Source organism: Neohortaea acidophila, assembly GCF_010093505.1.
Source record: "Neohortaea acidophila strain CBS 113389 unplaced genomic scaffold BDY17scaffold_9, whole genome shotgun sequence".
NCBI lineage: Eukaryota > Fungi > Ascomycota > Dothideomycetes > Mycosphaerellales > Teratosphaeriaceae > Neohortaea > Neohortaea acidophila.
This window is the reverse complement of record NW_022985518.1, coordinates 133443-159715: the sequence shown is the minus strand read 5'-3', so window position 1 is coordinate 159715 and position 26273 is coordinate 133443. Positions and strand designations below refer to the sequence as shown.

Here is a 26273-nt window from a genome sequence, read left to right as displayed (position 1 = left end):
TTGTGGTGCGTGGTTGGAGAGGAGCTGGTAGGATTGTGACTGGATGCTTGTTTCCCAGGTCGAGTAGTAGTTGAATCGAAGCTCTCTCCTCTCAGATGTGTTTCACTGTGCTCCTACCTCTCATTGCCAAAGTGAGAGCGGATCCTGGAGGGCGTACTACGTTCACTTCACGGGACGCGACAACCTCACGTGAACCAATTATTGAACCCCGTCTATACATTCTATACGACTACCTCCGTCATGCACAACCCCTCCTTCCCAACAACCCTACAGTCTACACCCATCTCCGTACCGCAACATCTCAAAAGGACCACCCAACACCCCCTACCTCTTACTCGACGACTTCGAACCCCCAGCAGCCCTCGTCTCCCGATCCCGCATCCTCTCTTCCCGACTAGGCGGACTAGGCGCCGGACTGCGCCGAAAGTCCCGCGAACGAGCCGACACCTTCTGCTTCGTCGAACTTCTCCCGCGCTCCCTTTCGATGCTGGGCGCGATGTCGGCGTAGCGTTTACTCATCGTGCTTTTTGGGTTTTGGAGACGGAGGTGGAGATGTGAGCTTCTTTCTCGTGGCTTCGCCCTGCTTTTGGTTGCGGTTGAGGTCTCTTCGGACGTCTTTGGAGGGTTTGCGTTCTCTTCGGAGCTCTTCGGTGGGTTGGAGTTCTCTTTGGGGCTCTATGGTGGGTTTGAGTTCTTTTCGGAGCGGTTTGGTGGATCTGAGGTGTTTTCCGAGGGTCTTGGAGTACGACAAGAGAAACCGCGGGCTAATCATCCGTACGTCGAGTCCGTAGATAGACAACAACATGAAACGACCGCCCCGTCGCCATGTCCATCGACGACTTGTGGAGAGAACTGCTTTGTTCTCAGTGCAGCCTCATTGGAGATGAGTCGAGACAAAGACGTTGTTCCGAAAGCGGCTGCATTCCTGTCCCTGCTAGCCGAGGAATGCACGCGGCTCATCCACCATTGTTCAGCAGTCGCCAAAGGGCGTTGAGGACTGCGACGCCGCCGCTTTGGGTTTCTACTGTGCGGCCTCGGCCGCGGTCGTTGACGCCTTGGGTATTGGGCTTTTGTTCGTGGTTTGATGCCGGAAGCTGGGTTGCAGGGAAGTTTGTTCGGGGTTGGAAGTTCTCGCCGAGCTGCTGGTCGATGGATTCCATCCAATCGCTATCCTTTGTGTTCAGCCATAGCTCTTCCTGCAGCGCATCCGGGTCGTTTCGATAGTCGATCGCTCTGGGCGGAAGTTGTGTGGCCGCCACAGCGTCAGTGTCCCTCACGCCCCACCAAGCACCAAACCTGCCCTTCTCGTCCCGACTCCACAGAGCAGCTTGCGCGTTATGCGCGACCCAGTGAGAGTACTGCTTGCAACTCTGACGATGCAGGAAAGCGGTCTGCTTGTCTGCACAGTACGTCTTGCCCGGTACCCTGGGGCGCAAAGGCAAAGGTTCGCATAGCAGAGAGAGGTGATGCATGAAGATGCCCTTGAACGTTTGGCCGTCTTGGTTGCAGCTCCCGCTCGAGTCGCATGCGTCTTCCAAGATCCCTCGCCGCCCTAGACCAGCCCATTGGTTGCTGTCGGAAGGCATGTTGTCGTTTGCGTGCCATCCGGTCGCCTTCATTACGTTTCGCACAAGCTCGTGGGCGTCCTCGAGGTAAGAGTTGTTGCCGGTGCTCTCCCATAGCCCTCGGAGGCCGGAGAGAATCACGCCTTGGTTGTAGGTGTACACCATCTCGTTACGGTCATTACACTTTGTTCCGCCGTTCTTCCAATTGCGGACATGAAAGCCATCCACATACAGCCCTTGATCGTTGGTCATTCCCACGTCCTTCAGCCAGTCATAGCCTTTGATGGCAGCATTCAGGAACTCCGCGTCGAATCGGCCGAGCCTGTCGTTAAGCGTGTGCACCATATACGGCGAAGTATTGTTATCCCCGGGGAAATAGAGATACATGCTAACGGATGCCGTGATAAAGAGTTGATTGGTAATGGCGTTCTTGTAAGGGCCGAGGCGGGGGTTCCACACCATCCCTCCGCCACAGAGCTTCGTATCCCAGCCGACGGTAGTCAGTTCCCAGAAGACGCGAGCTCGATGGGCAAAGGCGTGGATGAACTGCTCCCCGTGCCAAGCGACTCGTTCGAAATCGTCTCCATCGGTCATGTGAGGGCAGCGGGAATGGAGAGCGGAGTGGGTGCGGATGAAGTTGATGCTGTCGAGCCAGCCCAGTACGACCCAAAGTATGTCATCAAAGGCTTGGTAGCGGATGGCGAACGCGTCTTCTCCAAAGTAATACGCCACCTGTGCGTGCAGCCGCAGGTCAGCAGTTGTTATATGACCCTCGAGTGATGCTGGTGAGAGGAGATGGTGACTATATGATGAGGCCAAATACAATACAACAAGGCATGTGTGAAGAAGAGTGGATGAACTCGGCGTCAAAAGCTTCAATGTTGACGGTGGCATGCCACTGCCGGCAAGACGACAGCAATCTCGCAGAGACCTACATTATGTGTAAAATATCGATTGATTTCATCATCAAGTATTCCCGTGTCTTCCACGCGACGGCCATAACGGGAGGAAGCGTGTAGAGCGCGGCTCAGAGAATTGGTGGTAGCGGCGAGATGGGTATTGAAGACGGCTCGAGTCCAATCGATCCCCGACGGCCATGTACCAAGCCATACCGCAAAGTACTCGCTCTGCATGAAACTCAGAGCCGTGCGGAGTTCTTGCAGGGGGTCAAAGGGCAATGCGAGAGCTGTGGCGTCCTTTGGCTCCGCTGGCACCTGGTTGGAAGAGGGGAATAGAAGCTGCTGAGGACCGGCGGCAGAAAGCCGCGGTTGGTCGGTGAATGCATGTTTGTGTGCAGACGCGTGTCCTGCGGCGTGCACACTCGGGGGAAGGCACGGGAGAAGGAAGCAGGCATGGAGCAGAGCGGTCAGGCGGGGCATGTTGGAGGAATTCACCAAGACCAGCGCGCGGCGGGCGGAAATAAAGGCGGCGTCGTGTAGCCCTACATGTGTTCCGGACAACACACTCACTGCCACATGCCGGCCTGAGCGCAGGTGTTGCTTCACCAGCAAAGAGAGACGTGAGCAGAGGGAGAGGAGGAAGAGCGGAGAGTTCCGTGGTGGTGGAGGAGGGAGGGGGACTCGGCCGAATCGGACCGACCGCATCTAATCCGATCGACGCCTGCTGCTTTAGGAAGGCGGGCACTGCGGGACGCTGGTTTGGCTGGCTGGAGGCTCGCTCGGTCTTTCGTCACGCCGTGCCTGCCTCGACTGATCGGCGTGAGGTGATGTGCTGCATCGACTGCTCTTCACGCAGAGCCAGCAGCGGCATCGCACCTCACCCTCCCTCCGCACTGCTCCTTCCCTCCGCCCTGCTCTTGCGCCTCTTCATCACACGCCCTCCTCCCGCCCCTCTTCCTCTTTCCCTCCTCCCCACCTCTTCCATCCATCGAGTTGCCTGCAGCACCAGATGGACGCGGCCTACCGTTAACCAGTAGCCGCTGCTCCTCTTCCCAGCTCTTTCCCCACCACAGTCGCTACTGGCCTCGCGTGGGTGGCTTTTTGTGAACCGCCGGCCTCTTCGCCTTCGCGACTACTCTCCCGACTCGCCCGCCATGGATCACGCCTCTTCGACGCTGCCTTGGGCCTCTGCGGCCACCGCCCAACGCATGCTGTCCTACACCCAAGTCGCTTCGCCCATCATCCTTCTTTTCGTCTACCTCATTGCCTTTACCGCCTTCAGCATCCTCACCGCCAGTAATACTAATTCGCGTCCGGAGAAGGAAGTTCTGGGGTGAGTTGTAGTCTCACTCATGGCCAGCACCCATGTCACTGACCACCCCTCAACAGCCCCGGAGGGAAGCCTCTCCCAAAGAAAGCACACAATAAGAAGAAGAAAGAGGAGAATGACACAGAAGACTTGCTGGGCTGGGGCAAGCCTCGCAAGCTGCTGTTGCAATGGCTCTCGGTCGCCGTGCTCTTCACCTTCCTCGGCAACATCATCGTGATTATCGTCCACGCCATCTATTCCCGCGAGGACCATTGGTGGTGCGGCGAAGCTCCGACTGTGAGTGTTCCAGTTAGCCACACACGAAAATGAGAAGACAAGTTGACCCTGCCAGATCTATCTGATCGGTTCCTTCATGGTGTACATCCTCCTCACCATTGCCATGATCGACACTGGTCCTTCACCCACCGTCGCCCACCTCGTCACCTGGATCGTCGGATTGGTGTTGGAGTTGATACTCCTCGGAGCCTCCTTCGCCCTCTACACCAACGCACATCGAGAGCCCAAGGCGGCCGATGCAGGAGATGGGCGGTTACATACCAATATGACCCAGTGGGAGATTGTCGAAGTCATGATCGACATTGTCCGCATCTTCCTCCTCCTCGCCCTCATCGCCTTCTACGTCCTCTTTGCCCATATTTTGCAGCCGAAGAAACGCAAGGACTCGCAGGACTCGGCGGACGAGCAAACTGGCTTGCTCGAGGAGAGTCACGCAACAGCAAACGGGTCAGCAACGGGTGCAGCGAGCGGCGAGGGTCAGAACCAGACATACGGCACGAATGGGAAACCGAGCAATACCGACGAGACCCCGGCCGGCTGGGAGAAGCCCAAGGAAACCCCGACTCGCAGCTGGTGGGAATACATCCGCGCGTACGCCGTCTTTATCCCGTACATCTGGCCGTCTAAGAGTCGCCGGCTACAGGTCAACTTCGTCATCTGTATCGCCATTGTCCTCGTGCAGCGCGCCATCCAGCTGCTCGTTCCCATCCAGGTCGGCATCATCACCGACATTCTTGCCGGCATCGATGGCCCCGTGTACATGCCTTGGATAGGCATCACCGTCTACGTCACCTATCGCCTCTTCCAGGGAGGCAACGGTCTTCTGGGAGCCACGCGACAGGTCCTGTGGATCCCCATCGAGCAGTACTCCTACCGCGAGCTTTCCATTGCTGCGTTTGAACACGTCCACTCCCTCAGCCTGGACTTTCATCTCGGCAAGAAAACCGGCGAGGTGCTGTCTGCACTCGGGAAAGGCGCGTCACTCAACACCTTCCTGGAATCGGTGACGTTCAATGTGGTGCCGATGCTGGTCGACCTGGGTGTGGCCATCGTCTACTTTTTGATCAAATTCGACGCCTACTACGCCCTCGTCATTGCCGTGGTGACGTTCTGGTACATCTACATCACCATCCGCATGGCTGCATGGCGCGCCGTCATCCGACGAGAGGCCACCAATGCCAGCCGAGAGGAGGATGCGGTCAAGAACGACTCGATGGTTTCCTATGAGACGGTTAAGTACTTCAATGCGGAGGCGTACGAGTTCAATCGATACCGTGATGCGGTGAAGAAATACCAGACGGCCGAGTACCAGGTCACCCTATCGTTGGCCCTGATGAACACCATCCAGAACCTGGTCTTCATGCTGGGCTTGATCGTGGCCAGCTTCATCGCCGCATACCAAGTGACGGTCGGCATCCTTAGAGTGGGTGCCTTCACCACTCTCTTGACGTACATGGCGCAGTTGCAGGGCCCGCTCAACTTCTTCGGCACCTTTTACCGCATGATCCAGAATAACATGATCAATTCGGAACGCATGCTGGAGCTGTTCAAGGAGAACCCCACCGTGGTCGACAAACCTGACGCTGCCAAGATTCCCTCCTGTGAAGGCGAGGTGCGCTTTAACGACGTGCACTTTGCATACGACTCGAGGAAGCCGGCATTGAAGGGTCTGACCTTTCGTTGCAAACCGGGCACTTCGACTGCTCTTGTGGGAGAATCGGGTGGAGGCAAGTCCACCGTTTTCCGCCTGCTGTTCCGCTTCTACAATGTCACATCCGGCAACATCCAGGTCGACGCTCATGATGTCGAGAGCATCACGATCGACAGCTTGCGTTCTCACATCGGCGTGGTGCCGCAAGACACTGTGCTGTTCAACGAGACGCTAATGTACAATCTCAAGTACGCCCGGCAGTCTGCAACTGACGAGGAAATCTATGCCGCTTGCAAGGCAGCCAGCATCCATGATAAGATCATGACCTTCCCGGATGGCTACGAGACGAAGGTCGGCGAGCGTGGCCTTCGTCTGTCTGGAGGGGAGAAGCAGCGAGTGGCCATTGCACGCACCATCATCAAAGACCCCCGCATCATCCTGCTGGACGAAGCGACCGCCGCTTTGGACACGGAGACGGAAGAGCACATCCAAGAAGCGCTGCGCACCCTCTCCCGCGGACGCACGATGCTGATAATAGCACATCGCCTGAGCACCATCACCATGTGCGACCAAATCCTGGTGTTGAACGACGGGCGCGTCGTCGAGAAGGGCACGCACGCCGAGCTGCTGGGGCTCAAGGGGCGCTACGCAGGGATGTGGAAGAAGCAGGTGCGCGCGCAGAGGGCGGCTGAAGAGGCTCGCTTCCTGAAGGATAAGGCGGATAGGCTCCGCCGGGAGAGCATGGACAGCAACGCCATTCGCGCGCGGGGTGCCGACGGGCATGAAGATTCCGCGGGCGGCAGCAGCGACGAGGAAGACCAGATGCAGCGGCAGCGCGAGCAGCACGAGCTGGAGTCGACGTTGTCGTCGTCGCCTCGTCCCATGGTCCCGCAGGCGCATATCGACTCTGTGCTCGCCAGCGATCCTGGGACGGATACTCTGCCGCAGCGCGAGGCGATGAAGAGTGGCACTGTTCGCTCGCCGTCGCCGGTTGCTGAAGAGCCGGCTCAGTCTACGAGTCAGCATCGCTGAGGGATAGGTGACGTTGGCGCCCGACCGCTGCCGACTTGCTTTGTCATCAGCCTTGCCAGCAGCAGCGGAGCATCAACATACGCCCCCTCCGACTGCCTCCAAAAGTCTTTTCTTCTCACTACAGGCTCTCACGCCTCGATTTACTATCCAACAGCGACAGGCGGGCTAATCACTTCACTCCCCTGATCCATTCCAACGCGGGCATGGCGTTACGAAAAAAAAAAAGGAGCGAGTATTTGCTTTTTTTGACACGAATCAAGCGTTCGTCTCTCCCGGGGTATTCACGGGAGGGTCTTTCCTTAATCAACGACAAACACAGAATGGCTTATTAGACGAGGATGCGGTGCACGGCGTGGTTGAGATTCATCCCACGTCCTGGGGAACGTTGCGGTGCACACAGCTTCCCCCGATGTCCCCCGTGGCAGTTATGCGGTTTACAATGGTGAGTACCAAGTAGGCGCTGTATGTAGTTAGCTCTTCGCCTTTCTCCTCTTTTCCACGCTTGTGGGAGGGAAGGGGTTGGGAGTGAGGTAGTCTGGACGTGAAGTATGAAGCTGCACATTCGTCTGTTTGTGTTTTTCTTATGCTCGGGTTCGAGTCAGGTAAGGAATGACAGTACGTTTGCTTGACGTGCTTGACGTGAATACGATTGATCGATGCTGGCTGGTTGGCAAGGATGGAATATGGAATTGTCGGTCAGGTGATTGTCGCTGTGCTGCGATGCTGCGATCGACCTCCAGCTGCTGCGCCTGCCTATCATTACGTAGGTATGCGCGAGATAATCAAGGTCCATCACTCGATCGATGTCTTGAGACTCGTATGACAATTTGATGTGCATGTCTGAGAGCTGGCAATCACACGACGACGGGATTGGGATTCGCTTCAATGAAGCCCAATGGCATCCCACGCCAACACCACGAGCCGTCCTTCACGCACACATCTCAGCCTTTCGATGCAACATCCCAGCGGACTGGGAGAGGGGAAGCCTTGGACCCCGCAGTACAGTAGTTGCACCCGGAACCAAGCCGTCGGTACCTCACGAGAGGAACATGCACGGCTTTGCTGTCCCATCATCCAATTACCAGCCAGGGATCGACGCTGTCAAAGGGCACACGTTCGTTCTCGCCGACCTTTCTCGCCGTGGCGGGTGTTTTTTCGTTGTATTACCTGAAACCAGGCATTGCAAGGGTGAAGCTCTGTTTCTTTTGCTCTGCGCTGGTCCCGCGCGCCTGGCTCTGGTGGATGGGTGGGGTCGCCAATGTACTGCAGTATGCACCTCGTATGGTTGTGACCCGGCTCTTCGGGTCTGCACGGAGTGATGCCAGCTTCGTTCGTCGCACATTGTAGTAAATTTCTGGTAAGCAAGCTGCGGAGACCGCTCGGTACTTGGCGAAGAGTGCTGGCCAGACATTTGGAATAAGGGACGACAGACATGCGAATGCGATCGTGATGATCGTGGAAGGATTCGCCTTGGCCCTGTGGACCCTGCCTACCTCCCCATCTCACCTGGCCTTCTTACCGCGTTGCAACTTCCTTCTTCCGGCGAGCGAGCGAGCGCCAATGATGCCTTTCTTCTTCAGCCAGCCTTCTCCCTCCCCCGCACTAACATTACGAGGTGTGCCATGGTTTCGGGTCGGACGCTAGCAACGTCGAGTGGGTTCCTGCACGTGGCACTTGCAAACCGCACACTGGGTTTCGTTTAGTGATCCCCTCTTTTTGCAACTTCCTTCTCTCTCTTCTTCAACAATCACCTCGTCAATGGACGCGCGAGAGACGGCGAGTCTGCACATTGTGAGTGCCTCGTGTGTGTTTCCTGGCGGGGAGGCATGACTGATCTGGGATGCTAGGATTCGGATCGTGATTCTCAAGAAGGGTCAGTTTGCTGCTCTACCTTTACGAAAGCTGTTCTCGTCCCTTACGCCCTTCGACCATCTCGCTAATGTCACCTAAGCACGACTTACTCCCTGAACTCGGCGGCGACGCGATATCGGTACGAGAATGGCCGGACCTACTCCGCATATCGTACGCCTTCCTCTTCAAAGCACGCAGGGATATGGATGCAAGCTGACGACTCGGCAGGCGAGTTTCAATACTGGGGCCCGAACGATCTTCGAATGCTGAATCATGAAAACATTGTGTATGCCCATCGTTGACGCCGATGAGTGACTGCGATCATTGACGCGCAACAGGCACCACTTATGTCTTTTGACCATGGAGGACCGTCTGTTTCTTGCGCCTGTTGAGAACCCGCAACGTGTCCTCGATATTGGTGAGTTGTAAACGCCATTCTCCGTTGGCCGAATCGATGAACGCGTCTGTTGACTTGCCATCAAGGAACGGGAAGAGGGCTGTGGGCCGTGTACGTCTCCATTTTCCCTCATCTTTGTCGTGTCCCCACTAACGCAACAAGCAGAGACATGGCCGACAAATTCCCCAACGCGCAAATCACGTAACATCGACCCTCCCACCAAGGCGTAAGTCGTCGGACGTTCCAGAAACATGCTAACCCTCAAATGCACAGCGGCGTCGACATCTCCCCGCAGCCCGAGCGCTCCCAACCCCTCAACGTAGAATTCATCCAAGACGACGTGCTCAGCCCGTGGGTAGGGTACGGCGACGGCGAGGAATCCTACGACCTCATCCACATCCGCGGCCTCTTCGGCAGCGTGGCCGACTGGCCGGCTCTCTACGCCGAAATCTTCCGCCACCTGAAGCCCGGCGGGTACATTGAGCAGATGGAGTTCAGCGTGCACAACCGCTCCGACGACGGCACGCTGGCGCCCGACGCGGTGCTGGCCAAGTGGTCTGCGTACGCGAAAGAGGCGGGCGAGCGCAATGGGACGACGGCGGAGATTGCGGAGCAGATGTTTGAGTTGATTCGCGAGGCGGGGTTTGAGGATGTCACGTTGAAGCGGTACAAGTGGCCGATTGGGACGTGGAGTCGGGATGCGCTGCATAAGAAGATTGGGTATTGGAATGTGGTGAATTGGGAGCAGGGGGTGGAGGGGTGGGCGATGCATCTCTTTACGAATGTGTTGGGGGTGAGTTCCGCTATGAAAGAGGAGAGAGAGTTTGAATGGCTGATTGTTGATGAATGCAGTGGACGAAAGAACGAGTGGATGAGTGGGTGAAGACGGTGCATGAGGCGCTGAAGGATCGCAAGCAGCATGTCTATCATTACGCGTAAGTCTGCTTTGAGAAGATGATGAGAAGAATGGCTGACATTCATTTCGTAGGCCCCTTGTTTACGCGCGCAAACCTGAGAGGAGTGTTTGAGGTCATGTGATGGCGCACGGTGGGCAGGCGAGGATTCGGGTGACGGTGATGAGGGGACTGACATGGCAGTATCTACAGCGCCTCTGCAGTATTTGATGCATTTAGCAAGCGAGGGTGGGCAGTCTGTAGTGTCAATGAGATATGATATCAGTCATCTTCGACTGAGAGCCGCCCTTCCATACCTGAATGCAAGCCTGATGGCTCTGACGCCCAGTGCACCAAGTGATGTGAAACGGCACCAGTCCACATGACGGCGCAGCAAAAGCAATGTGACGTGCGCCAAGGTGGTTCATTCGCATGTCCTACAGCCAAGTGAAGGGCTCCAGAGTGGCCGGGCAGCAACACATGCACACATCAAAAGACGACCAGGCGCCTGCATCAACATCCGTACCCTTGCTCCCCACCAAACAAGGATACTTCTGTCAAGCCCGCCACGAACCACGGAAACCCGGACCCCGCCGGAGAATATTGGAGTTCCGTCGAGTGTGGTTGGGGAAAGGAAAGGCGGTGGCGGGAGGTGCAGCGATCACGCACGCCCCACTAATCCCTCACGTAATCCACGCCAGCTCCCCCCTTCCATAAAAGGCCCAGCAGGCCTGCCGCCTCCCATGCCCGCCGAGCACTTTGTCGAGTTGGGAGTTGAGGGCATCAATCATCTCATCGACAAGCACTGGGACCGCGGATACCACGCCGTCCATCGCACCCTACACCGCAAGGGCGTCATCCACACCCCTCCGCTTCCGCCTGCACCCGCTGTCGCGCCCGACGAAAACACTGCGCCCAACCCCCCACCTCCCCGCTCGTCTGACGACTCGGCCTCCGACCGCTCATCGCCTGCTGGTAAGCGCCGGCAACACAAAAACTCTCTCCCCACCCCGGAAACCGACCTTCCCGATCCTCTCCTTCGCCAAACACATACCATCCCCAACACCAGAATGTCGACTGCCAACGGCGGCCTCGCGCCGCAGTCCCAGCAGCAACGCGCCAACTCGGCCCAGCCGCCGAGATCGCGGTACTACGACGATGACGACGAATACGGCAGTGATTACGACGACCGCTACGCCCACGCCCGACGCTCCAACGGCCGGGGGAATGATCGCGGATACGACGATGGTTACGAGCAGGACAATCGACCGTACGAACGCGAGGTCATCGAGACGGAGAGGTACAAGGGTGTAAGTCAGGCTTTAGTCGTGCGCGCGCTCTGCCATGTCCCTTTGTGTGATAAGGAACCCATTCGCTGAATGTTCTCTCTCCAGCCCGCCCGTGATTTTGACCAGCGTCGCCAAAGCTTCCGCAGCAACGACCCTTACGGCCCCGGTGCTGTGGCGCAGTACAATCGTCGCGGCCAAGATGACGACTACTATTCCTCCGGCGGGCGCCGCTCACGCTCGCGCGGTGCATCTCGCGGCCGCCGCGACGATTCGCGCGACCGCTCGTATTCCCGCTCGCGCTCGCGCAGTCGGGGAGAACGCGGCTTCCAGAAGAAAGTGGGCGAGCACTTTGACACTTCGCTGCAGGGCATCGGCGTGGGCATAGCCGGTGCGGTGGTGGGCGGCATGGCGGGCAGGCATTTCGGAGACCGCAACCCTCGCCACAAGAATCGCGATATCCTGCTCGGAACAATCGTGGGTGCCGTTGCGGCCAATGCGGCAGAGACGAAGTGGAGGCACTGGACGGCGGAGAAGAAGGAGAGGGCACATGAAGATGAGGAGAGGTATGAGCAGAGATATGATGGGGGAAGGAGTAGGAGCGCGATGAGATAGTCTCTCCTTCGCTGCTGCTCTCTCACTCATGGGACAACGAGGACGGGATGGATCTGGATGGGATTGGATTCGATGAGAGACGACTTGCACTGCACGTGGCTTTTCCTCTTCTTCTTGGTGGTGGTGCTATGGCGAACACGACTAACGAGCAGCCCTTTAACGATGAGATGGGGAGAGATAGAATTTATGGGATGGCTTGATGAATGACACGGGACACTCTTTATGATGAATGCAGTTTTGACCATTACCTTACTACTCTGCCCTCCTTCCTCTCCAACTCCTCCTTCCTCTCCAACTCCTCCTTCCTCAATCGTAACAACCACATGTGGCATTAAGCTTATCTCATTCGTCGGTACGGTAGCAAGGCTCCTGCCGTACCAAGCCAGCGTCCGAAACGTGTATCAAAGGAATCCAGACCTCAAAACATCCTCTCTTCCATTCCCACCCCACTCTCTTCTACTTTTATTCCTGCTCGACTTCTAGCCTAACGGCATCTCACTCTCCTATTCTACCTAACTCTTATTAATCCTACTCACTTCATCTCCTCAGTGCCCTAATTGCAGTGAAAGGCGCAGGGCATCTCAGAGCCAGTCCCGCTCATGACCGCACCGGCCATCTCGCAGCAACGGGGCCCCCGATCATCCGACGAGAATGAAGCCGAGCATGCAATAGAAGAGGACCATGCCCTCCTCACCGGGCAGCCAACGGGGAAGCCGAGTCCACCGCCCAGTGCTCTGGCTAGGAGCAAATGGCGGGAGATAGGACTCTTTGTCTGGGCTGTGGTGGCGAGCGCGGCCGTCATTGTCCTTGCCGTCGTCTACCAGCACTCCGGAGTCGGACGAACAATACCCCACGACCCTCCACATGCCGGTGGAAAACGCAATCTGATCTTCATGGTTTCCGACGGAATGGGTCCTTCGAGTCTTTCCCTCACGCGAAGCTGGAAACAAATCACAGACCATGCTCCATACGACCGCACCCTTTTCCTCGACAACTACCTAATCGGCCAGAGCCGCACACGCTCCAGCAATTCCCTCGTCACAGACTCGGCAGCAGGCGCCACGGCCTTCTCGTGCGGCAGCAAAAGCTACAACGGCGCCATCTCCATCCTGCCCGACTTCGAGCCCTGCGCGAGCGTCATGGAAGCCGCGAAGCGCGCGGGCTACACGACGGGCCTGGTCGTCACGACTAGAATCACCGACGCCACGCCCGCCGTCTTTGCCGCCCATGCTCGTAGCAGAGCGATGGAGGACTCGATTGCGCTGCAGATGGTCGGCGAGACGCATCCGCTTGGCCGCGTGGTGGATTTGATGATGGGTGGGGGGCGTTGTCATTTCTTGCCTAATACCACCGAGGGCAGCTGTCGGCATGATGGGCGGAATGTTGTTGATGTGGCGAGGAATTTGGGCTGGAGTTATTTGGACAATAAGCGGGAGTTCAACCGTTTGGGCAAGAACGTGGACCTCCCGCTCATGGCGCTGTTCGCTGATGAGGACTTGCCGTACGAGATTGACCGCCGGCATGAAGCGGCTGTGTACCCTTCGCTGGAGGAGATGACCAAGACGGCACTGCACGCTTTGTCGACTGCCACCAAGCACAAAGAACAAGGCTTCTTCATCATGATTGAAGGCTCGCGAATCGATCACGCAGGCCACGCCAACGACCCAGCGGCACAAGTGCACGAAGTCCAGGCATACGACCGAGCGATGCGCGCCGTCATCGACTTCATCGAAGCAGATCAAAAAGCAACCGGCACACCAACATTAATGATCAGCACCTCCGACCACGAAACAGGCGGCCTCGCAGTGGCAAAGCAACTCACCCCCGTCTACCCCAAATACCTCTGGCTCCCCTCCGTCCTCGCAAACGCAAGCCACTCAGCACACTACGCCTCATACAAATACCACTCGCAAATGTCCACGCGCCAACCCCACGGACACGACCCCGACGTGCCCATGCTCAAAGACTACCTGCTCGCCCTCGCCCGCGAAGACCTGGGCATCTGGGACTGCGCTGATGCAGAACTCGACCAGCTGATTCACCACCCCGCTCACGCAACGTACACGTTCGCCGACATGATTTCCCGCCGGGCGCAGCTGGGCTGGAGCACGCACGGCCACAGCGCGGCGGACGTCAATATTTACGCTTCGGACCGCGAGGTTGCTGCCAATCTCACGGGGAATCGCGAGAATACTGATATCGGCGTTTTCCTCCGTCGGTATCTAGGTGTTGAGGCGGAGGTGGAAGCCATTGCGCGCGAACTGCGCGAGCATGCAAAGGTTGGCGCGGAGGGCGGTGATGCGTGGCTTGGCAGTGTCCCCGTCGCTGGGGAGCGACTAGACGGCCAAGATCATTTGGATCATTATCATGGAAACCGTCGCCAGCGGTGCGAGCTGTGCGGTGGCGGAGGCGGCATGTTCCAGTAGTGCGGACGTGTGGTGCGCGAGTTCTTCTTGCCGACGAGGATTTGGAGGTTGGTGGGGGTTTGAAGCAAGTCTTTGTCTTTTTCTGTGATACCCTGTGCTACATGTTAGATGATACCTTATAGATACATTAGAATGGATAGATGTTCATTGTTGTGCGCTTTGCGGCGGCGTTGCATCCAGCCGAGCTTCATCAATCTTGCCCGTCGTGGCGTTTTTCTAGTGCGCGCCGCCGGGCGGTGTCTCGTCTCGGATTGAGGATTGGTATGACTCGATACAATGGGGGAATTTATAAAAGACTCGGAAATCTGATTGAGCATCTAGACAAACTAAAAAGAAGACAACCAGCCGGGAAGAAGCTAAATTATACACGGTAGGGAATCAAGCAAGCAATGGCCGAACACGACTACATCGCCGTCAACAAACGCAACTGGGACGAGCGAGCGCCAGAGGTAAATGCAGCCAATCGTGCCACCCGCAAAGTACTAACACGATAGAAAAGCACGCCAAATCCCCCGACTACGCCTACAAAGCCCTCATCGCGCAACCCACCCTCCTCTCCGACGTCGTAACCTTCGACATCCCCCTCCTAGGCAGCATCGAGAATCTCGCCATCGTGCACCTGCAATGCCACATCGGCACCGACACGCTCTCGCTCGCCCGCCGCGGAGCCAAAAGCGTCACAGGACTGGACTTCTCGCCTGCTTCTCTGGCTGAAGCGCGACGCCTCGCAGCTGCTACGCAGGGAAGCGGAGGGGAGAAGTTAACCTTCGTCGAAGCGCCGATTTATGAAGCGCTGACTGTTTTACCGGAAGGGGGATTCGATCTCGTTTTCACGGGTATTGGCGCTTTATGCTGGATCCCGTCCATCGCGCGGTGGGCGGGCGTAGTCCACTCGCTCCTCAAACCCGGCGGCCGGCTGTTCATCCGCGAAGGACATCCCGTTCTGTGGGCCATGGACGAGCGCGTCACGTCGGCGCTGCAGATTGGCTTTCCGTATTTCGAGCGCGAGGAGCCGATGCTTTTCGACGACGGGACGACGTATGTGGCTGTGGAGGAGGGGAAGGTGTTTGAGGCTAGTAAGGCGGTGGAGTGGAATCATGGGTTGGGGGCCATTGTGCAGGCGTTGTTGGATGTGGGAATGCTGGTTACGGGGTTGGTGGAGCATCAGAGTGTACCGTGGGAGGCGTTGCCTGGGCAGATGGTTAAGCTGGAGAATGGTGAGTTGTTTTGAGATTGTGGTGCTGGGGGGAAGTGCTAATGATGTTGTAGGAGAGTTTGAATTGAAGGAGGACAAGGATCGATTGCCGCTTACTTATACTCTGCAGGCGGTGAAGAAAGGGTGAGGTGGTAGAAGTGGAAGGAATACCTGATAGATGTTTCTCGTTGCAATATTCACCATTATAACGCCGTTCAGTCCAGCCAAAGCATCACGACACTACCGCCTCCACATTCGTAACCACATTCCCCTTCGTCGCACGACTATACGGACAAATCTCCTTCGTCTTCGCAATCACCTTCTCCAAATCCGCCTTGCTGACTCCCTTCGCCTTGACCTTCATCTCCACCCGCAACCCCAAATCAACTTCCTTCATGCTCCCGATGAGATGCACCGTCGTCTCGATCGAATAGTCGGTGTCGCTCGGCAGCTTGACGCCCACTTGCTGCGAGGCGATACCCATGGCGCTTTGGAAGCAGGAGCCGTAGCCGGCGGCGAAGAGCTCTTCCGGGTTTGCTTTGGCGCCGTCGCCGCCGAGGGCTTTGGGCATGCCGAGGTCTGCGGTATTAGTGGAGGAGAATAATAGAGTTGAGGCCGGGTGATGCCGACTCACCGAGCTTGATGTTGTCGCCTTCGATGTGTCTGAGGAGATGGGGTCAATTTCGAAGTAGCGGAGGAAAAGTGATATGTACACACCCTTGCGCACGTCCGCCCGTCACAGTGGCATGAGAAGAGAAGATGACAGGCGCATTCTCGATGTTCAAGAATCGCTTCTGGATGGCGGGAGTCCTCGAGGCCGCTCGCGGCGCCTGACGGATCAAAGGGCGGATGGCACGGATGGAAGCCATTGTGGTTGTTGATGAGTTTGGAGGTGTTTACACAGTTGCCAGAGAAGATGGAAGATGGAACTAATGGGCAATAGACAAAGTGAGCACAGAGGTTGAGGTCATTGTGATACGTGAGAGCATTGGCGGAGTGATGTAATTTGAGGGTCCATGCTCGTGCCTGGCTAGGCCTGATTGGGTGGTCTGGTGAAGCCAAACCCGACCTCTCTCGGGTGTCTATGGAGTGTTGACCATCTTTTCAGTGCAGACATCACGCTCTTCCCTTCTTTAAAGTGTATCGAGAAGACAAACTAATCAATTATTTCCATCTTCAGCGCACGTTGAACCTGCCGTGGCGACTCGCCACCACCCGATCCCCGCCCACCTTTGGAGTGGCACAAGGCTGTACTAACAACGCACGAGAGCCATGTGCAACGGCGTGAATGCGGAAGGTGCCGCATTTGGAGCGTGCTCCGAGCCCTTAAGTCAAACACCAATCGAAAATGCAATATGCAACCATGTACAAAAAATCTACCCCGACCCAGAAATTCCCGCACCCCCTACAGTTTGGCATTCGGCATGAAGCGCATCGCTTGCCTCACCCCCAAATCCGCCATCACCTCCTCCGCACCCCCGAGAATCGAATCAAACTTGTACGTCCGATGGAAAGCCTCGACCACGCGCCCCATGCCCGTCTGCGTAACCCCGCGGCCCCCGAAAATATTGACTGCATTATCCGCAATTTCGTGCGCGCTGCGCGTGGAGAAGGTCTTGAGCAGCCCAATCGGGCCGGAGAGGTGCTTGGCCTGCTCCTTGTAGCTCATGCCGTTCATTTGGAAGGTGATTTGCTCGATCCAGGCTTGGTTGGCTTCGACGAGGGCGATCATGCGGCCGAGCTTTTGCCGCACCACCGGTTGGGCGATGAGGGGTTTGCCGAAGACGAGGCGTTGGTGCGCCCATTTTAGGCATTCTTCGAGCACGGTGCGGGACCAGCGCATGACCATGGCAGCCATCATCCATCGTTCCTGGTTGGGGTGTTAGTTGAAAATCTACCATGTTGTGAAGTGCGTGGGAACCTACGTGGTTGAAGTTCGACATGATGACGACAAAACCCTTGTGCTCCTCGCCCAGCAAGTTCTTCGCGGGCACCTTGACGTTGTCAAACTCGACAAAGGTCGTCGCCGCGGCAGCAGAATACGCCGTCTTGATCTTCTTCGTCTCCACGCCTTCCGACCGCTCAATCAGCAGCACGGAAAAGCCCTTCTTCGTCTTGCAGCCGGTGACGAAGTAGTCACTCCACATGCCGTTAGTAATCCATTTTTTCGTTCCGTTGACAATGTAATGCGAGCCGTCCTCGCTCAACTCCGCTGTTGTTCGCAGACCTGCGACGTCCGAACCGGCGAATGCTTCGGTGATGGCAAGACACATCTTCTTCTTGCCGGAGAGCACCTCATCCACCACTCGGTTCTTCAACTCCTCGTCATTCGCCCACGCAATCACAGCGGACAGCGAGATCGTCATACCCGCCATATTCCCATCCTGGAAGCCACGGCTCGTATGTCGCGTGAGCTCCTGCGAAATGATCAAATCGGAAAAGGCATCGTAGTCCTTGCCGTCCATGGCACCTCCCAGCAAACTCCGCCCATGCATATGCTTGCCCGGCCCGGCTCGCATAGCGAGGATATTCGCCTCGGCCATCTTATCAATCAGCTCCTGGCTGATGTACTCCCCGCTCAACTCCTTTTCCCGCGCCTCAGGAGTGATATGCTCATCGACAAACTTGCGCATCGCCTTCTGCAGCTTCTTGTGCTTTTCGGAGTAGAAGGGCGAGCGGAACTGCGGCGTCAACCAGAGGGGCTCAGCGTACGGCACCTGGCTGAGGTCGCCGGGCAGCTGCTCGATGACTTCGGGCTCCTCGCCCTCCACGTTCCCGAGACAGAGCGATTTGTACTGGTGTAGGACTTCGTGGCGGTGCAGGTTGTAGAAGGCTTCCGTGGCGTCGGTGCCGGCGACTTGCTGCAGCACGACGGAGCCGCCTGGGTGGGCATCGATGAAGTCGGAGACGTCGTAGACTTTGTGGTCCACGATGAACCACAGGTCGTCTTCGGCCGTGTGCTTCTTGACTTCCTCGCGGGTCAGTTTGGGGGCCATGGCTGCGGGTGGGGAACGAGGGGGAAGGAGAGATGGAGGAGGAGATGCGCCAATGGGGTACGGTGATGTGAAGGTTGTTGAAGGCTCTTGAATGCTCGAGGGAAGACAAAAGTAGACCTCGTGCACAGGCATATAGGCGAGACGACGAGGTGCCATGGAGCCGAGGTTCGTTGCTGTGACGGCATTGACCAAGTCCGGGGTGCTGATTGGTCAGATCCCCATGGGGCACGGCCCGTGAGAACAGATTGCTTAATAGATCGAGCGGGAATAACTACACTCGACTCTTTATTCATTCGTGATCCCTACCGACTTCTCCCGTTTCAATTACACGTAGCCGCACTCAATTCCGATTGATGTACGCCTGCTTCTTGTTCGGGTCGCGCTTGTGAAGATCCAGCGGGAACTTGGTCGTCTCAATGTTCTCCGGAAACGTCAGGCCCGTCTGTCTGCGCACCTCGTCCACCGTCTCCATCATCACCACCATTTCTTCCCACGGTGTCGTCTCGCTCTCGAGTTTGCCCGCGAGCCAACAGCGCGCCGCTTCGTCGCCTTCCCAACTCATGCCGTGAGTGCCTGAAGCAGAAACATCGTCAGCGCATCCACCACCTCTGCCGTAATAATGAATATGCCAACTCACCACCGGGGAAATCAAACGTAAACGTCTGTATCGGCCTCTCCTCACTAGCAGGATAAGGCAACAAGCGAAACCGCGTAGGGCGATAAATCGGCCCAAACACCTGAATCTCCCCCTTGTCTCCCTGCACGCGCACCGTAGGCGACGCCGCCTCCGACTCCCGCCCGGGATCGAAATGCACCCGCATCGCCGTGGTGGCAATCGCGTGCGTCTGCCGCGTACCGCTGGGCGTGCTAACGGGGAACTCGAGCAGCATCGTCGTCGACTCGTCCGCTCCCGTGCGCGGCTCGGGCGTCATGGCCGCGCCGACGACACGAGGCGGTTTCCGCTTGTCTTTTGGTAGGGTGTGGTATGCCGTTTGGAAGACCCAGAGGAGAGCGTAGACGCCCAGATCCAGCAGCGCGCCGCCGGCGAGATCCTTGTTAACGTTGCGGTGGTCTGCGTCGTAGATTTCGGGGGCCTCGCCGGTCGACAAGTCGGCGGTGACGCGGAGGACTTCTCCTATCTCGCCCGCTTGGATTTTCTGCCGCACGGCGATGCTGAGGGGGAAGTAGCGTGTCCACGCGGCTTCCATGAAGAAGAGCTTGCGCTTTCTGGCCTCTTCCACGAGCGCTTTGGCTTGTGCTGCGTTGACCGTGATGGCTTTCTCGCAGAGCACTGGCTTGCCATTCGTCAAGGCGAGCATGCAGTTCTGGTAGTGATGCGAATGCGGCGTGCCAATGTAGATGATCTAAACCATCGTCAGTCCCGACATAGATATCATCACAAACAACGAAACCTCACATCAACATCCGGATCCTTCACCAACTCCTCATAGCTCCCATACGCCTTGCACACCGGACTCGCACCCTGCGTCGGCGCCACGCAGTCCGCGACAAACGACTCGGCGGACTTCTTCGACGACGACGATGCGGCGGCCGTGATGACATGCTTGATGTCGGTGACGCCGCGGGTGGTGGGGTCGATGAGGAGGTCGCGGGTCATGGTGCGCACGATGCCGCCCGTGGCTGGTAATGCGGATGTTTAATGGTTGTGATTCGGGGAGGGTGTGGTGGATGGGGCTCTCTTACGCACCTAGCATACCCCATCTTACTGTCTTCGCTTCGCCCATTGTCTTTGTGGTTTGGAAGTGGCGGATGGATGGGAGCTGAACGCTGGGCGATTTTCTTCGAGCAAAAGCTAGTGGGACAGTTGACTGGCGAGAGCAAAATCGAGTATATGCAGTCAGGAGCATTCCTGCGGCCGTAAAGTGTAGTGATGGAGACAGCGAAGACGTCGTATTTGTTTTCCGAGCAAGCTATGGACGATGCCAATGGCTGTGACGTGCATTTTGTGGGGTGCATGCATGAGCTTCTCCACACTCACCCACGACTTGCTATTGGAAGAGGCCGGATGCATTCACTGTCATCAATCCTTCCAAAGCCTACAGGCCATGCGTGAAAATCAAAGCGAATCAAATTAAGCCCCTCTCAATCCTTATCAAGCCGCACCGCCGCATTCGACTCAATGAAGCCCACATCCACCTTATGCCCCAGCAACTTGCGAATATTGTTCACGCCATACTTGATCATCGTCGGCCGCTCCAAGCTCAGCCCGAACCCATAACACCTCAGCCCCTCCGGCAAACCCATGGCAAGCAGCATCTCCGGCCGGAACATGCCACTGTTCCCAATCTCCACCCACTTGGCCAGGCCATGATGGTACCCGAAAACCTCCATACTCGGCTCGGTGTAGGGGTTGTACGCCGGCTTGAAGCGCAAGTCGGAGATGCCGAGCTTGGTGAAGAACTTGCCTAGGAAGTCCATGAGGCCGCCGAGCGTGAGGCCGTAGTCGGCAATGACGCCTTCGATTTGGTGGAACTCGGCGAGATGGGTGGCGTCGACGCTTTCGTTGCGGAACACGCGGTCGATGGAGAAGTAGCGCGCCGGCCGCGGGTTGCTGGCTAGGCGGTGCAGGCAATAGGCCGAGACGGCGGTGGTGTGGGTGCGCATGACGAGGCGCCGCGTTTCCGCGTCGGAGTAGGGGTATCGGTAGCCCGTCGAGCCGAAGGCGCCATCTTGGTGCACGGCGCGCACGTTCTTGACGTACTGTGCGTAGTTGAGCTTGGTGCTGTCGGCGCCGTCCGGGTGGGTGTACATTTGGCTGTCGGCTTCCATCTCGGTGAGGGCGGCGTCGGCGGCGGGGTCGGGGCCGGGCTCGCCTGCTTCTGCGGGGTCGGAGACGTAGAAGGTGTCTTGGAGGTCGCGAGCGGGGTGCTGCTGCGGGACGAAGAGGGCGTCGAAGTTCCAGAAGCCGGAGTCGACGAAGCGGCCGGTGGGCATTTCGATGAAGTCTTGGCTGAAGAAGATCTTGCGGAACTCCTCGCGCACTTTGTTGAGGGGATGTAGGGCGCCGGCATGCTGGGGCTCACCGGCTGCTTGGAAGTTGTAGGGCTTGAAGTTGGCCGACTCCCACGATCCATCCTGCAGCATCTCTACAGTCAGATCGGTGACTTCGACGGGGATTTGCAGCGCCCATTTCGCCCCTTTCCGCACGGTGTATGTAATGTCTTTCTTGGTGGTGACCAGTTTCCGCTTCTGATAGTCCTTCAACTGCTTGGGATCCGGGAATTCGTGGTGTGCGCCAACGTGCTGTAACAATTCCCTCGTGGTGTCCGTCACATTCTCCGCCACGGGCACAAGCGCATCCCCATCCTTCTTAATCCACTTCAACTTGAAAGCGTTTCCCTGCCCAACCTTCGCACTCGGCCCGACAATCTTCTCAATCTCCTTGATCGGTATCCGCCCTTTGCTCTTCACCGCCTCCCACACCTTCCACTCGTGCGATCCCTCGTCGCTAATCTGTTGGCCCTCCTCGGTCAAGACGACGAGTTCTTTGTCTTTTGCTTCGTACGCCACCATCCGGCGACTGGCGAGACGATCGAGCGCTGCCTTGATCTCGGCCTGTGAGGTTTGCGGGAAGGCTTCCTGTGTGTCGAGTTGCGGGTGCTGTTCGAGGCTGTGGAGGATGTTGCTGGTGAGGTCGGAGGTGCCATTGGCCTGTGCAGGCACGGGCACGGGGCCCCGTGCGCCTGGCATTGTTGGTGTGAGTGTTTGATGAGAGGCTGTAGAGGGACGGCGACGATCGGTGCGAGAGGCGAGGTTATATGACTCGCATTGAATTGACTGGAGTGCATTTGATCTTGACTCAAAAAATTAAGCTCGTGCACGGACGTCGGACAAAGCTCACATACTTCCAGGCGCTGCTCTTCATGACAGATGCCACATTCCATGCTCACGACAGCAATGTCCTTTAACGCATTCATCTGGGAAGAATGAAGGTGCACTTGTGCATTCGATTGATTGAATCCAGGTCAACACTACGACACTACGCAACTCCTGACATAATAGTCCCACGCAGAATCGTTCATAGCAGGCGAGCTATACTCCGACGTGGGCAATTGCCTTGCAACGTAATCCGTAATCCTCCACCATCCGCCATCGCTAACTATCCACTCATTCGGATCCGTGAACTCCTCCCGAGGAGGAGCAAGCGTCCTGTCAAACACCAAGCGCAGCCCATACCGCAGCTCGAGTTGCTTCCCGATGCTACGATCGATGCCAACATGAGTCGTAGGCACGAAATTGCCCCTTTCAACCGTGACGCTGAAGGTCTTGGGGCTACAGGCTGCGTCCGAGAGCCGGCGCTCGTTCATGTGCGCAAATGTCGCGAGCACTCTTCCGCCTGCTAGCGTTTTGGCCAGGCTTCGCTCGAGGGTGATTTCGAGGTCGAGTTTGCCTAGCACTTGCGGCTGCTTCCTCCACGACTTTGCACTCCAGATGCTTGCAGGCTCGGGATGTGCTTCGGGTGCTGCTGGCTCGCTCGGTCTGGCCTTCTCCTTCTCGCTCAGCTGGGGTGACGGCCCAAGGCATCTCCACCGCATGTTGACGGCGAAGAGGAAGGAATGGTCTTCCATGAACCACACCTAGTCCGCAGCGCTGTTAGCACTTGATAAAGACAGGCCAAAAGTCCAGCGCGGTGAGGACACGCACCTCGCCCGTCCCGTCATGATTGAATATGAGCTTGTCGGAGATGAACGGATCCCACGTCCAGCCATCTTTCTGGTCGCAAAGGATCGAGCAAAGCGCGTCGTTCATGTTGTCAATGTCTCCACGTCGGCGTGCAATTAACAACCCATGTTGCCCGAGTGTCGCCTACTCTTCGAGGTGTCCAGGTGCCATGACCAGTACAGGTCGTGGATTGGTCTGATGGAATCCAAGAAGGAGCGCTGCGTAGCTTTTGTGCCGTCTACAATAGTGTTGCCTTCTCGTACACATACGTGTCCATAGGTATGTGTTGTGTTAGGTGTGGTGGTGGAGCCGAGGAGTGGAGTCAGGAGGAAGCCGGCTCATCCTCTGCATAAAAGGCATACTTCCGCACCCTCCGCATCGGGATTAGATTATTCCATGCTGTAAAGATGGAAAGGGCAATGTCTAGATGAAACGTTTCACCTCCTCTTGAATGCATCGCCAATTGATCTGGCGTGGCAAAACATGCGGAGGAGTGAACGCGGACGCAACGAAACGATACTGGCGCAGCACAACATCTCATACGCAGTATACACACTACAACTCCTCTCCTAACCCCCCTCACATCCCTTTCATAGATCTGAATCAAAAGACCGACCTGAACACAGCCTTGGCATAACCCATCGCCCCCTTCGGCTTCTCATTCTGCAGCTCCGCAACACTAGCACGCCTCTGGTCCTCCGACACATCCGGCCCGCTAATCATCTGCATCTGGCCCTCGCGCATGCCCGTGTAGAGATCAATGTCCTTGAGCTTGGTCCACATGGAGCGATGCGACGGGAAGCGCGACCAGCTGTACCCCTTCCAGATGCAGTACAGCAGCAGTAGGAAGGGCGCGGCGAGGTAGTTTTGGAAGAAGTTCTCCGCGCTGAGCTCCGTGCCTGCGATGGGGTAGAGGGCGATGTAGAACTGCGCAATGAGGAAGATGAGGTTCATGACGGCGCAGATGTAGGATCCGATGACGCCGCACGAGGCGCGATAGGGAATTTCGTCGACGGAGTGGCCCGCAAGTTTCCTGTGGTGCTGGTTAGCCGGAGTTTTCAACTTTACATATCTTCAAGACTCACCAAGCCATGCGGAAGCGGATGTGCGCCACGCAAATGCTGCCGAAGATGAAGAAGGATGCCAGGCCGGACAAGGCCAGGAGCCAGGTGAAGATGGTGCCTCCGTCGGGAGCCAGATTGATGAATGCCAGCAATCCAAACACCAGTTGCAGCGCGACGACCACGAGTGGGCGACCCTTGCGATCAATGTAGGCGAAGATCTTCGGACCCATTCCTACAGAGAGCCAGTTAGTCGTGTTTCGAAAGTCATGTGACCAGGCAGTGAACGCTTACCATGCTCGGCGAGGGCCTGGAATGTACGGGTGGAACCAAAGGTGCAGGAATTGGCCACGCTCATGACCGAGATGAGAATGACGGCGTTGAAGATGGATGGAAGGACCTTGATGCCGGCCAGCTGGATGGCAATAACAAAGGGCGAGCGGCGAGACTCTCCACCCGGGTTGTCGAACATGGGGCTGGTGGCGGGCACAATCAGGCCCACCAGGAAGAGATTGACAATGTAGAAGATGAAGATACGCCAGACCACCTGTTTGCTGGCGCGCGGGATCTCCTTGCGAGGGTTCTCTGCCTCCGCCGCGGCGAGACCGGTGAGCTCCGTGCCGTTGTAGGCGAAAGCGGCGGTGACGAAGATGCTGCAGAAGCCGTGGAATCCGTTGATAAAGGGTTGGTAGGGAGCTTTCCAGTAGCGCACGCCAATGTAGCCGCGATCGTCAGTTGGCACGCCTCCAACGTCGATGATGATACCGAGGATCATGAAACCAATGCCTGGGTCGGAGGGTTAGCATTCTTTTGGTGCGGGATCAATCGCGGCAGTGGCTTACAAGCGATAATCTTGAGCATGCTCAAAGCGAATTCCACCTCTCCGTACCCCCGCACTCCGAAGAATTGGATGACGATCAGGAGGAATAGTAGAGGGACGATCCATGCGGAGTTGTTGATACTAAGAGATCCATTCCAGTAGTGAATGATCTGTAGGATGTCAGTAGTGGGGTAAGAGAGGGCATCATCGTAGTGCGTACGTTGCAAGCTACAGACGAAGCCAGGTTAGCAAATATTCTTGAAGTGAAATTTCGTAGGCTGCATATCTTACCGGCACTGATTTCAAACGGCAGCACCGTGAGCCAGTTGATACCATATTGCCAGCCACAGGCGAAACCCCAGGACGGATCGACGAATCGGCAAATGTACATGGTGAAGGCTCCATTGATTGGGTACATGACGGCCAGTCTGTATCCAAGTTAGCAGACGCTCAAAGTACGCAAAGTAGATCGCAACTCACTCGGCCAAAGCCTGCATCATCAAGTATCAATTGGGAGGTTAGCAGGAAGTCAGGATGAGCGGCGGCGGGAATACCAACATCGTGATACCTGCGATTTGATCAGTATCGGACCTGTCTTGGTTCAATTCCAAGAAACTTACCAACGACGATGAAACCGATAAGGACGGAACCAGGCCCACCGTTGGGATAGGTGCTGCTGGTACCGACGAAAAGACCAGCGCCAATGGCACCGCCACTGGTCATCGCATTAGCTTGTCAAGCGACGATTGGAACTGAAGCAAATGAACCTACATGGCAATCATCTGCATGTGACGGCCCTTGAGACGGCGATGCAGCTTGTTCTGGTCGGCGTGAACGAGGCCGACATCTTGTTCTGTAACCGAGAACTGCTTCCCGCGCGCGTGCTCTCCCAGAGAGTGAGGCTCGCCGTAATGCCTGCCAGCCTTCTCCGTGTCCACCGCATCAGCAGCTTCGAGGCTTCCTCGACGATTTGCCATGTTACTCGTGAGTTACCAAGTAAGAGGAAGTGGAGAAATGAGGAGAAGATGGGGCAGGAGAGGAGCGCGAACGAAGGGGGCGAATACCATGGTGTAATAAATACTTACTCCACGCCGCCCCGCCGAGGCTTGGGGGTGCCAAGGCTGTGAGATAGAAGATAGCGAGGTAGGCGTGCATTGATAACGGGCATGCCGAGCCTGGCGGAACCTGAGTGGGCAAAGCGAAGAGGCGGCGGGGATCCTTGAGCCGACAAAGGCCCGAACAATTGGACGGAAGAAAACCGCAGCGAGGTCGCGTGCCCGCACACACCCGCATGTAA

At 56.9% G+C, this 26273-nt stretch overlaps 13 protein-coding genes across 13 annotated transcripts; 6 read left to right on the top strand and 7 right to left on the bottom strand.

Annotated features, from left to right (window-relative positions):
- Positions 1-956: 956 nt before the first annotated feature.
- BDY17DRAFT_255151 (glycosyl hydrolase family 76-domain-containing protein) lies at positions 957-2944 on the bottom strand (the record flags this gene model as incomplete). The annotated part of the gene is made up of 2 exons (XM_033731500.1): positions 957-2297; positions 2501-2944. 2 exons carry the CDS (start codon positions 2942-2944, stop codon positions 957-959), a joined length of 1785 nt encoding a protein of 594 aa, XP_033586993.1.
- Positions 2945-3618: 674 nt separating this feature from the next.
- BDY17DRAFT_254699 (putative ABC transporter) lies at positions 3619-6753 on the top strand (the record flags this gene model as incomplete). Its single annotated transcript, XM_033731458.1, has 3 exons — positions 3619-3797; positions 3854-4070; positions 4126-6753. The coding sequence occupies 3 exons, from the start codon at positions 3619-3621 to the stop codon at positions 6751-6753; spliced, it is 3024 nt and encodes a 1007-aa protein (XP_033586992.1).
- An 808-nt stretch (positions 6754-7561) lies between these two features.
- BDY17DRAFT_301731 (uncharacterized protein) lies at positions 7562-8092 on the top strand. Its single transcript, XM_033734294.1, has one exon. The coding sequence runs from the start codon at positions 7584-7586 to the stop codon at positions 8070-8072; it is 489 nt and encodes a 162-aa protein (XP_033586991.1). The 5' UTR covers positions 7562-7583; the 3' UTR covers positions 8073-8092.
- A 200-nt stretch (positions 8093-8292) lies between these two features.
- On the top strand, positions 8293-10095 carry BDY17DRAFT_192504 (S-adenosyl-L-methionine-dependent methyltransferase). Its single transcript, XM_033730020.1, has 10 exons — positions 8293-8544; positions 8601-8626; positions 8705-8775; positions 8833-8890; positions 8943-9022; positions 9088-9112; positions 9164-9202; positions 9275-9794; positions 9854-9936; positions 9990-10095. Exons 1-10 carry the CDS (start codon positions 8512-8514, stop codon positions 10027-10029), a joined length of 975 nt encoding a protein of 324 aa, XP_033586990.1. The 5' UTR covers positions 8293-8511; the 3' UTR covers positions 10030-10095.
- A 524-nt stretch (positions 10096-10619) lies between these two features.
- BDY17DRAFT_301718 (uncharacterized protein) lies at positions 10620-12067 on the top strand (the record flags this gene model as incomplete). The annotated part of the gene is made up of 2 exons (XM_033734293.1): positions 10620-11222; positions 11289-12067. Coding segments are annotated over exons 1-2 (1087 nt in total), but the record flags the coding sequence as incomplete, so codon positions are not given.
- A 169-nt stretch (positions 12068-12236) lies between these two features.
- Positions 12237-14489, top strand: BDY17DRAFT_301716 (alkaline-phosphatase-like protein). Its single transcript, XM_033734292.1, has one exon. It carries the CDS (start codon positions 12395-12397, stop codon positions 14219-14221), a length of 1827 nt encoding a protein of 608 aa, XP_033586988.1. The 5' UTR covers positions 12237-12394; the 3' UTR covers positions 14222-14489.
- Positions 14467-15583, top strand: BDY17DRAFT_301713 (methyltransferase domain protein). Its single transcript, XM_033734291.1, has 3 exons — positions 14467-14670; positions 14721-15438; positions 15491-15583. The coding sequence occupies exons 1-3, from the start codon at positions 14611-14613 to the stop codon at positions 15562-15564; spliced, it is 852 nt and encodes a 283-aa protein (XP_033586987.1). The 5' UTR covers positions 14467-14610; the 3' UTR covers positions 15565-15583.
- On the bottom strand, positions 15584-16380 carry BDY17DRAFT_301710 (OsmC/Ohr family). The gene is made up of 3 exons (XM_033734290.1): positions 16134-16380; positions 16051-16079; positions 15584-15995 (listed from the first exon to the last, which is right to left on the bottom strand). Exons 1-3 carry the CDS (start codon positions 16283-16285, stop codon positions 15649-15651), a joined length of 528 nt encoding a protein of 175 aa, XP_033586986.1. The 5' UTR covers positions 16286-16380; the 3' UTR covers positions 15584-15648.
- Positions 16381-16821: 441 nt separating this feature from the next.
- On the bottom strand, positions 16822-18412 carry BDY17DRAFT_255553 (acyl-CoA dehydrogenase/oxidase; the record flags this gene model as incomplete). Its single annotated transcript, XM_033731538.1, has 2 exons — positions 16822-17286; positions 17342-18412. 2 exons carry the CDS (start codon positions 18410-18412, stop codon positions 16822-16824), a joined length of 1536 nt encoding a protein of 511 aa, XP_033586985.1.
- Positions 18413-18688: 276 nt separating this feature from the next.
- On the bottom strand, positions 18689-20315 carry BDY17DRAFT_301706 (uncharacterized protein). The gene is made up of 4 exons (XM_033734289.1): positions 20121-20315; positions 19830-20053; positions 19050-19776; positions 18689-18985 (listed from the first exon to the last, which is right to left on the bottom strand). Exons 1-4 carry the CDS (start codon positions 20278-20280, stop codon positions 18753-18755), a joined length of 1344 nt encoding a protein of 447 aa, XP_033586984.1. The 5' UTR covers positions 20281-20315; the 3' UTR covers positions 18689-18752.
- Positions 20316-20317: 2 nt separating this feature from the next.
- On the bottom strand, positions 20318-22193 carry BDY17DRAFT_301705 (tRNA synthetases class II core domain (F)-domain-containing protein). Its single transcript, XM_033734288.1, has one exon. The coding sequence runs from the start codon at positions 22121-22123 to the stop codon at positions 20516-20518; it is 1608 nt and encodes a 535-aa protein (XP_033586983.1). The 5' UTR covers positions 22124-22193; the 3' UTR covers positions 20318-20515.
- Positions 22194-22321: 128 nt separating this feature from the next.
- On the bottom strand, positions 22322-23620 carry BDY17DRAFT_301703 (uncharacterized protein). The gene is made up of 2 exons (XM_033734287.1): positions 23078-23620; positions 22322-23010 (listed from the first exon to the last, which is right to left on the bottom strand). Exons 1-2 carry the CDS (start codon positions 23180-23182, stop codon positions 22405-22407), a joined length of 711 nt encoding a protein of 236 aa, XP_033586982.1. The 5' UTR covers positions 23183-23620; the 3' UTR covers positions 22322-22404.
- Positions 23621-26198, bottom strand: BDY17DRAFT_301699 (amino acid permease-domain-containing protein). The gene is made up of 10 exons (XM_033734286.1): positions 25748-26198; positions 25597-25691; positions 25535-25544; positions 25457-25483; positions 25268-25404; positions 25197-25204; positions 24999-25146; positions 24451-24942; positions 24181-24391; positions 23621-24128 (listed from the first exon to the last, which is right to left on the bottom strand). The coding sequence occupies exons 1-10, from the start codon at positions 25951-25953 to the stop codon at positions 23699-23701; spliced, it is 1764 nt and encodes a 587-aa protein (XP_033586981.1). The 5' UTR covers positions 25954-26198; the 3' UTR covers positions 23621-23698.
- Between the last annotated feature and the right edge of the window lie 75 nt (positions 26199-26273).

What these genes read in the sequence shown, in the direction of transcription:
- BDY17DRAFT_301706 (XM_033734289.1), bottom strand. Translation starts at nt 20,280, where the DNA reads ATGCTCCTGACTGCATATACTCGATTTTGCTCTCGCCAGTCAACTGTC. An exon ending in AGTAAGATGGGGTATGCTAG is followed by an intron (nt 20,054 to 20,120) that starts GTGCGTAAGAGA and finishes CCGCATTACCAG; the next exon opens with CCACGGGCGGCATCGTGCGC. An exon ending in TACGTTTGATTTCCCCGGTG is followed by an intron (nt 18,986 to 19,049) that starts GTGAGTTGGCAT and finishes TTTCTGCTTCAG; the next exon opens with GCACTCACGGCATGAGTTGG.
- BDY17DRAFT_301705 (XM_033734288.1), bottom strand. Translation starts at nt 22,123, where the DNA reads ATGCCAGGCGCACGGGGCCCCGTGCCCGTGCCTGCACAGGCCAATGGC.
- BDY17DRAFT_301703 (XM_033734287.1), bottom strand. Translation starts at nt 23,182, where the DNA reads ATGAACGACGCGCTTTGCTCGATCCTTTGCGACCAGAAAGATGGCTGG. An exon ending in ATCATGACGGGACGGGCGAG is followed by an intron (nt 23,011 to 23,077) that starts GTGCGTGTCCTC and finishes GCTGCGGACTAG; the next exon opens with GTGTGGTTCATGGAAGACCA.
- BDY17DRAFT_301731 (XM_033734294.1), top strand. Translation starts at nt 7,584, where the DNA reads ATGTGCATGTCTGAGAGCTGGCAATCACACGACGACGGGATTGGGATT.
- BDY17DRAFT_301713 (XM_033734291.1), top strand. Translation starts at nt 14,611, where the DNA reads ATGGCCGAACACGACTACATCGCCGTCAACAAACGCAACTGGGACGAG. An exon ending in GGGACGAGCGAGCGCCAGAG is followed by an intron (nt 14,671 to 14,720) that starts GTAAATGCAGCC and finishes ACGATAGAAAAG; the next exon opens with CACGCCAAATCCCCCGACTA. An exon ending in GATGGTTAAGCTGGAGAATG is followed by an intron (nt 15,439 to 15,490) that starts GTGAGTTGTTTT and finishes ATGATGTTGTAG; the next exon opens with GAGAGTTTGAATTGAAGGAG.
- BDY17DRAFT_301716 (XM_033734292.1), top strand. Translation starts at nt 12,395, where the DNA reads ATGACCGCACCGGCCATCTCGCAGCAACGGGGCCCCCGATCATCCGAC.
- BDY17DRAFT_301699 (XM_033734286.1), bottom strand. Translation starts at nt 25,953, where the DNA reads ATGGCAAATCGTCGAGGAAGCCTCGAAGCTGCTGATGCGGTGGACACG. An exon ending in CCAGGCCCTCGCCGAGCATG is followed by an intron (nt 24,392 to 24,450) that starts GTAAGCGTTCAC and finishes GGCTCTCTGTAG; the next exon opens with GAATGGGTCCGAAGATCTTC. An exon ending in ATCCGCTTCCGCATGGCTTG is followed by an intron (nt 24,129 to 24,180) that starts GTGAGTCTTGAA and finishes CCAGCACCACAG; the next exon opens with GAAACTTGCGGGCCACTCCG.
- BDY17DRAFT_301710 (XM_033734290.1), bottom strand. Translation starts at nt 16,285, where the DNA reads ATGGCTTCCATCCGTGCCATCCGCCCTTTGATCCGTCAGGCGCCGCGA. An exon ending in ACGGGCGGACGTGCGCAAGG is followed by an intron (nt 16,080 to 16,133) that starts GTGTGTACATAT and finishes CCATCTCCTCAG; the next exon opens with ACACATCGAAGGCGACAACA. An exon ending in AGGCGACAACATCAAGCTCG is followed by an intron (nt 15,996 to 16,050) that starts GTGAGTCGGCAT and finishes CTAATACCGCAG; the next exon opens with ACCTCGGCATGCCCAAAGCC.
- BDY17DRAFT_192504 (XM_033730020.1), top strand. Translation starts at nt 8,512, where the DNA reads ATGGACGCGCGAGAGACGGCGAGTCTGCACATT. An exon ending in AGACGGCGAGTCTGCACATT is followed by an intron (nt 8,545 to 8,600) that starts GTGAGTGCCTCG and finishes CTGGGATGCTAG; the next exon opens with GATTCGGATCGTGATTCTCA. An exon ending in GCAACGTGTCCTCGATATTG is followed by an intron (nt 9,023 to 9,087) that starts GTGAGTTGTAAA and finishes CTTGCCATCAAG; the next exon opens with GAACGGGAAGAGGGCTGTGG.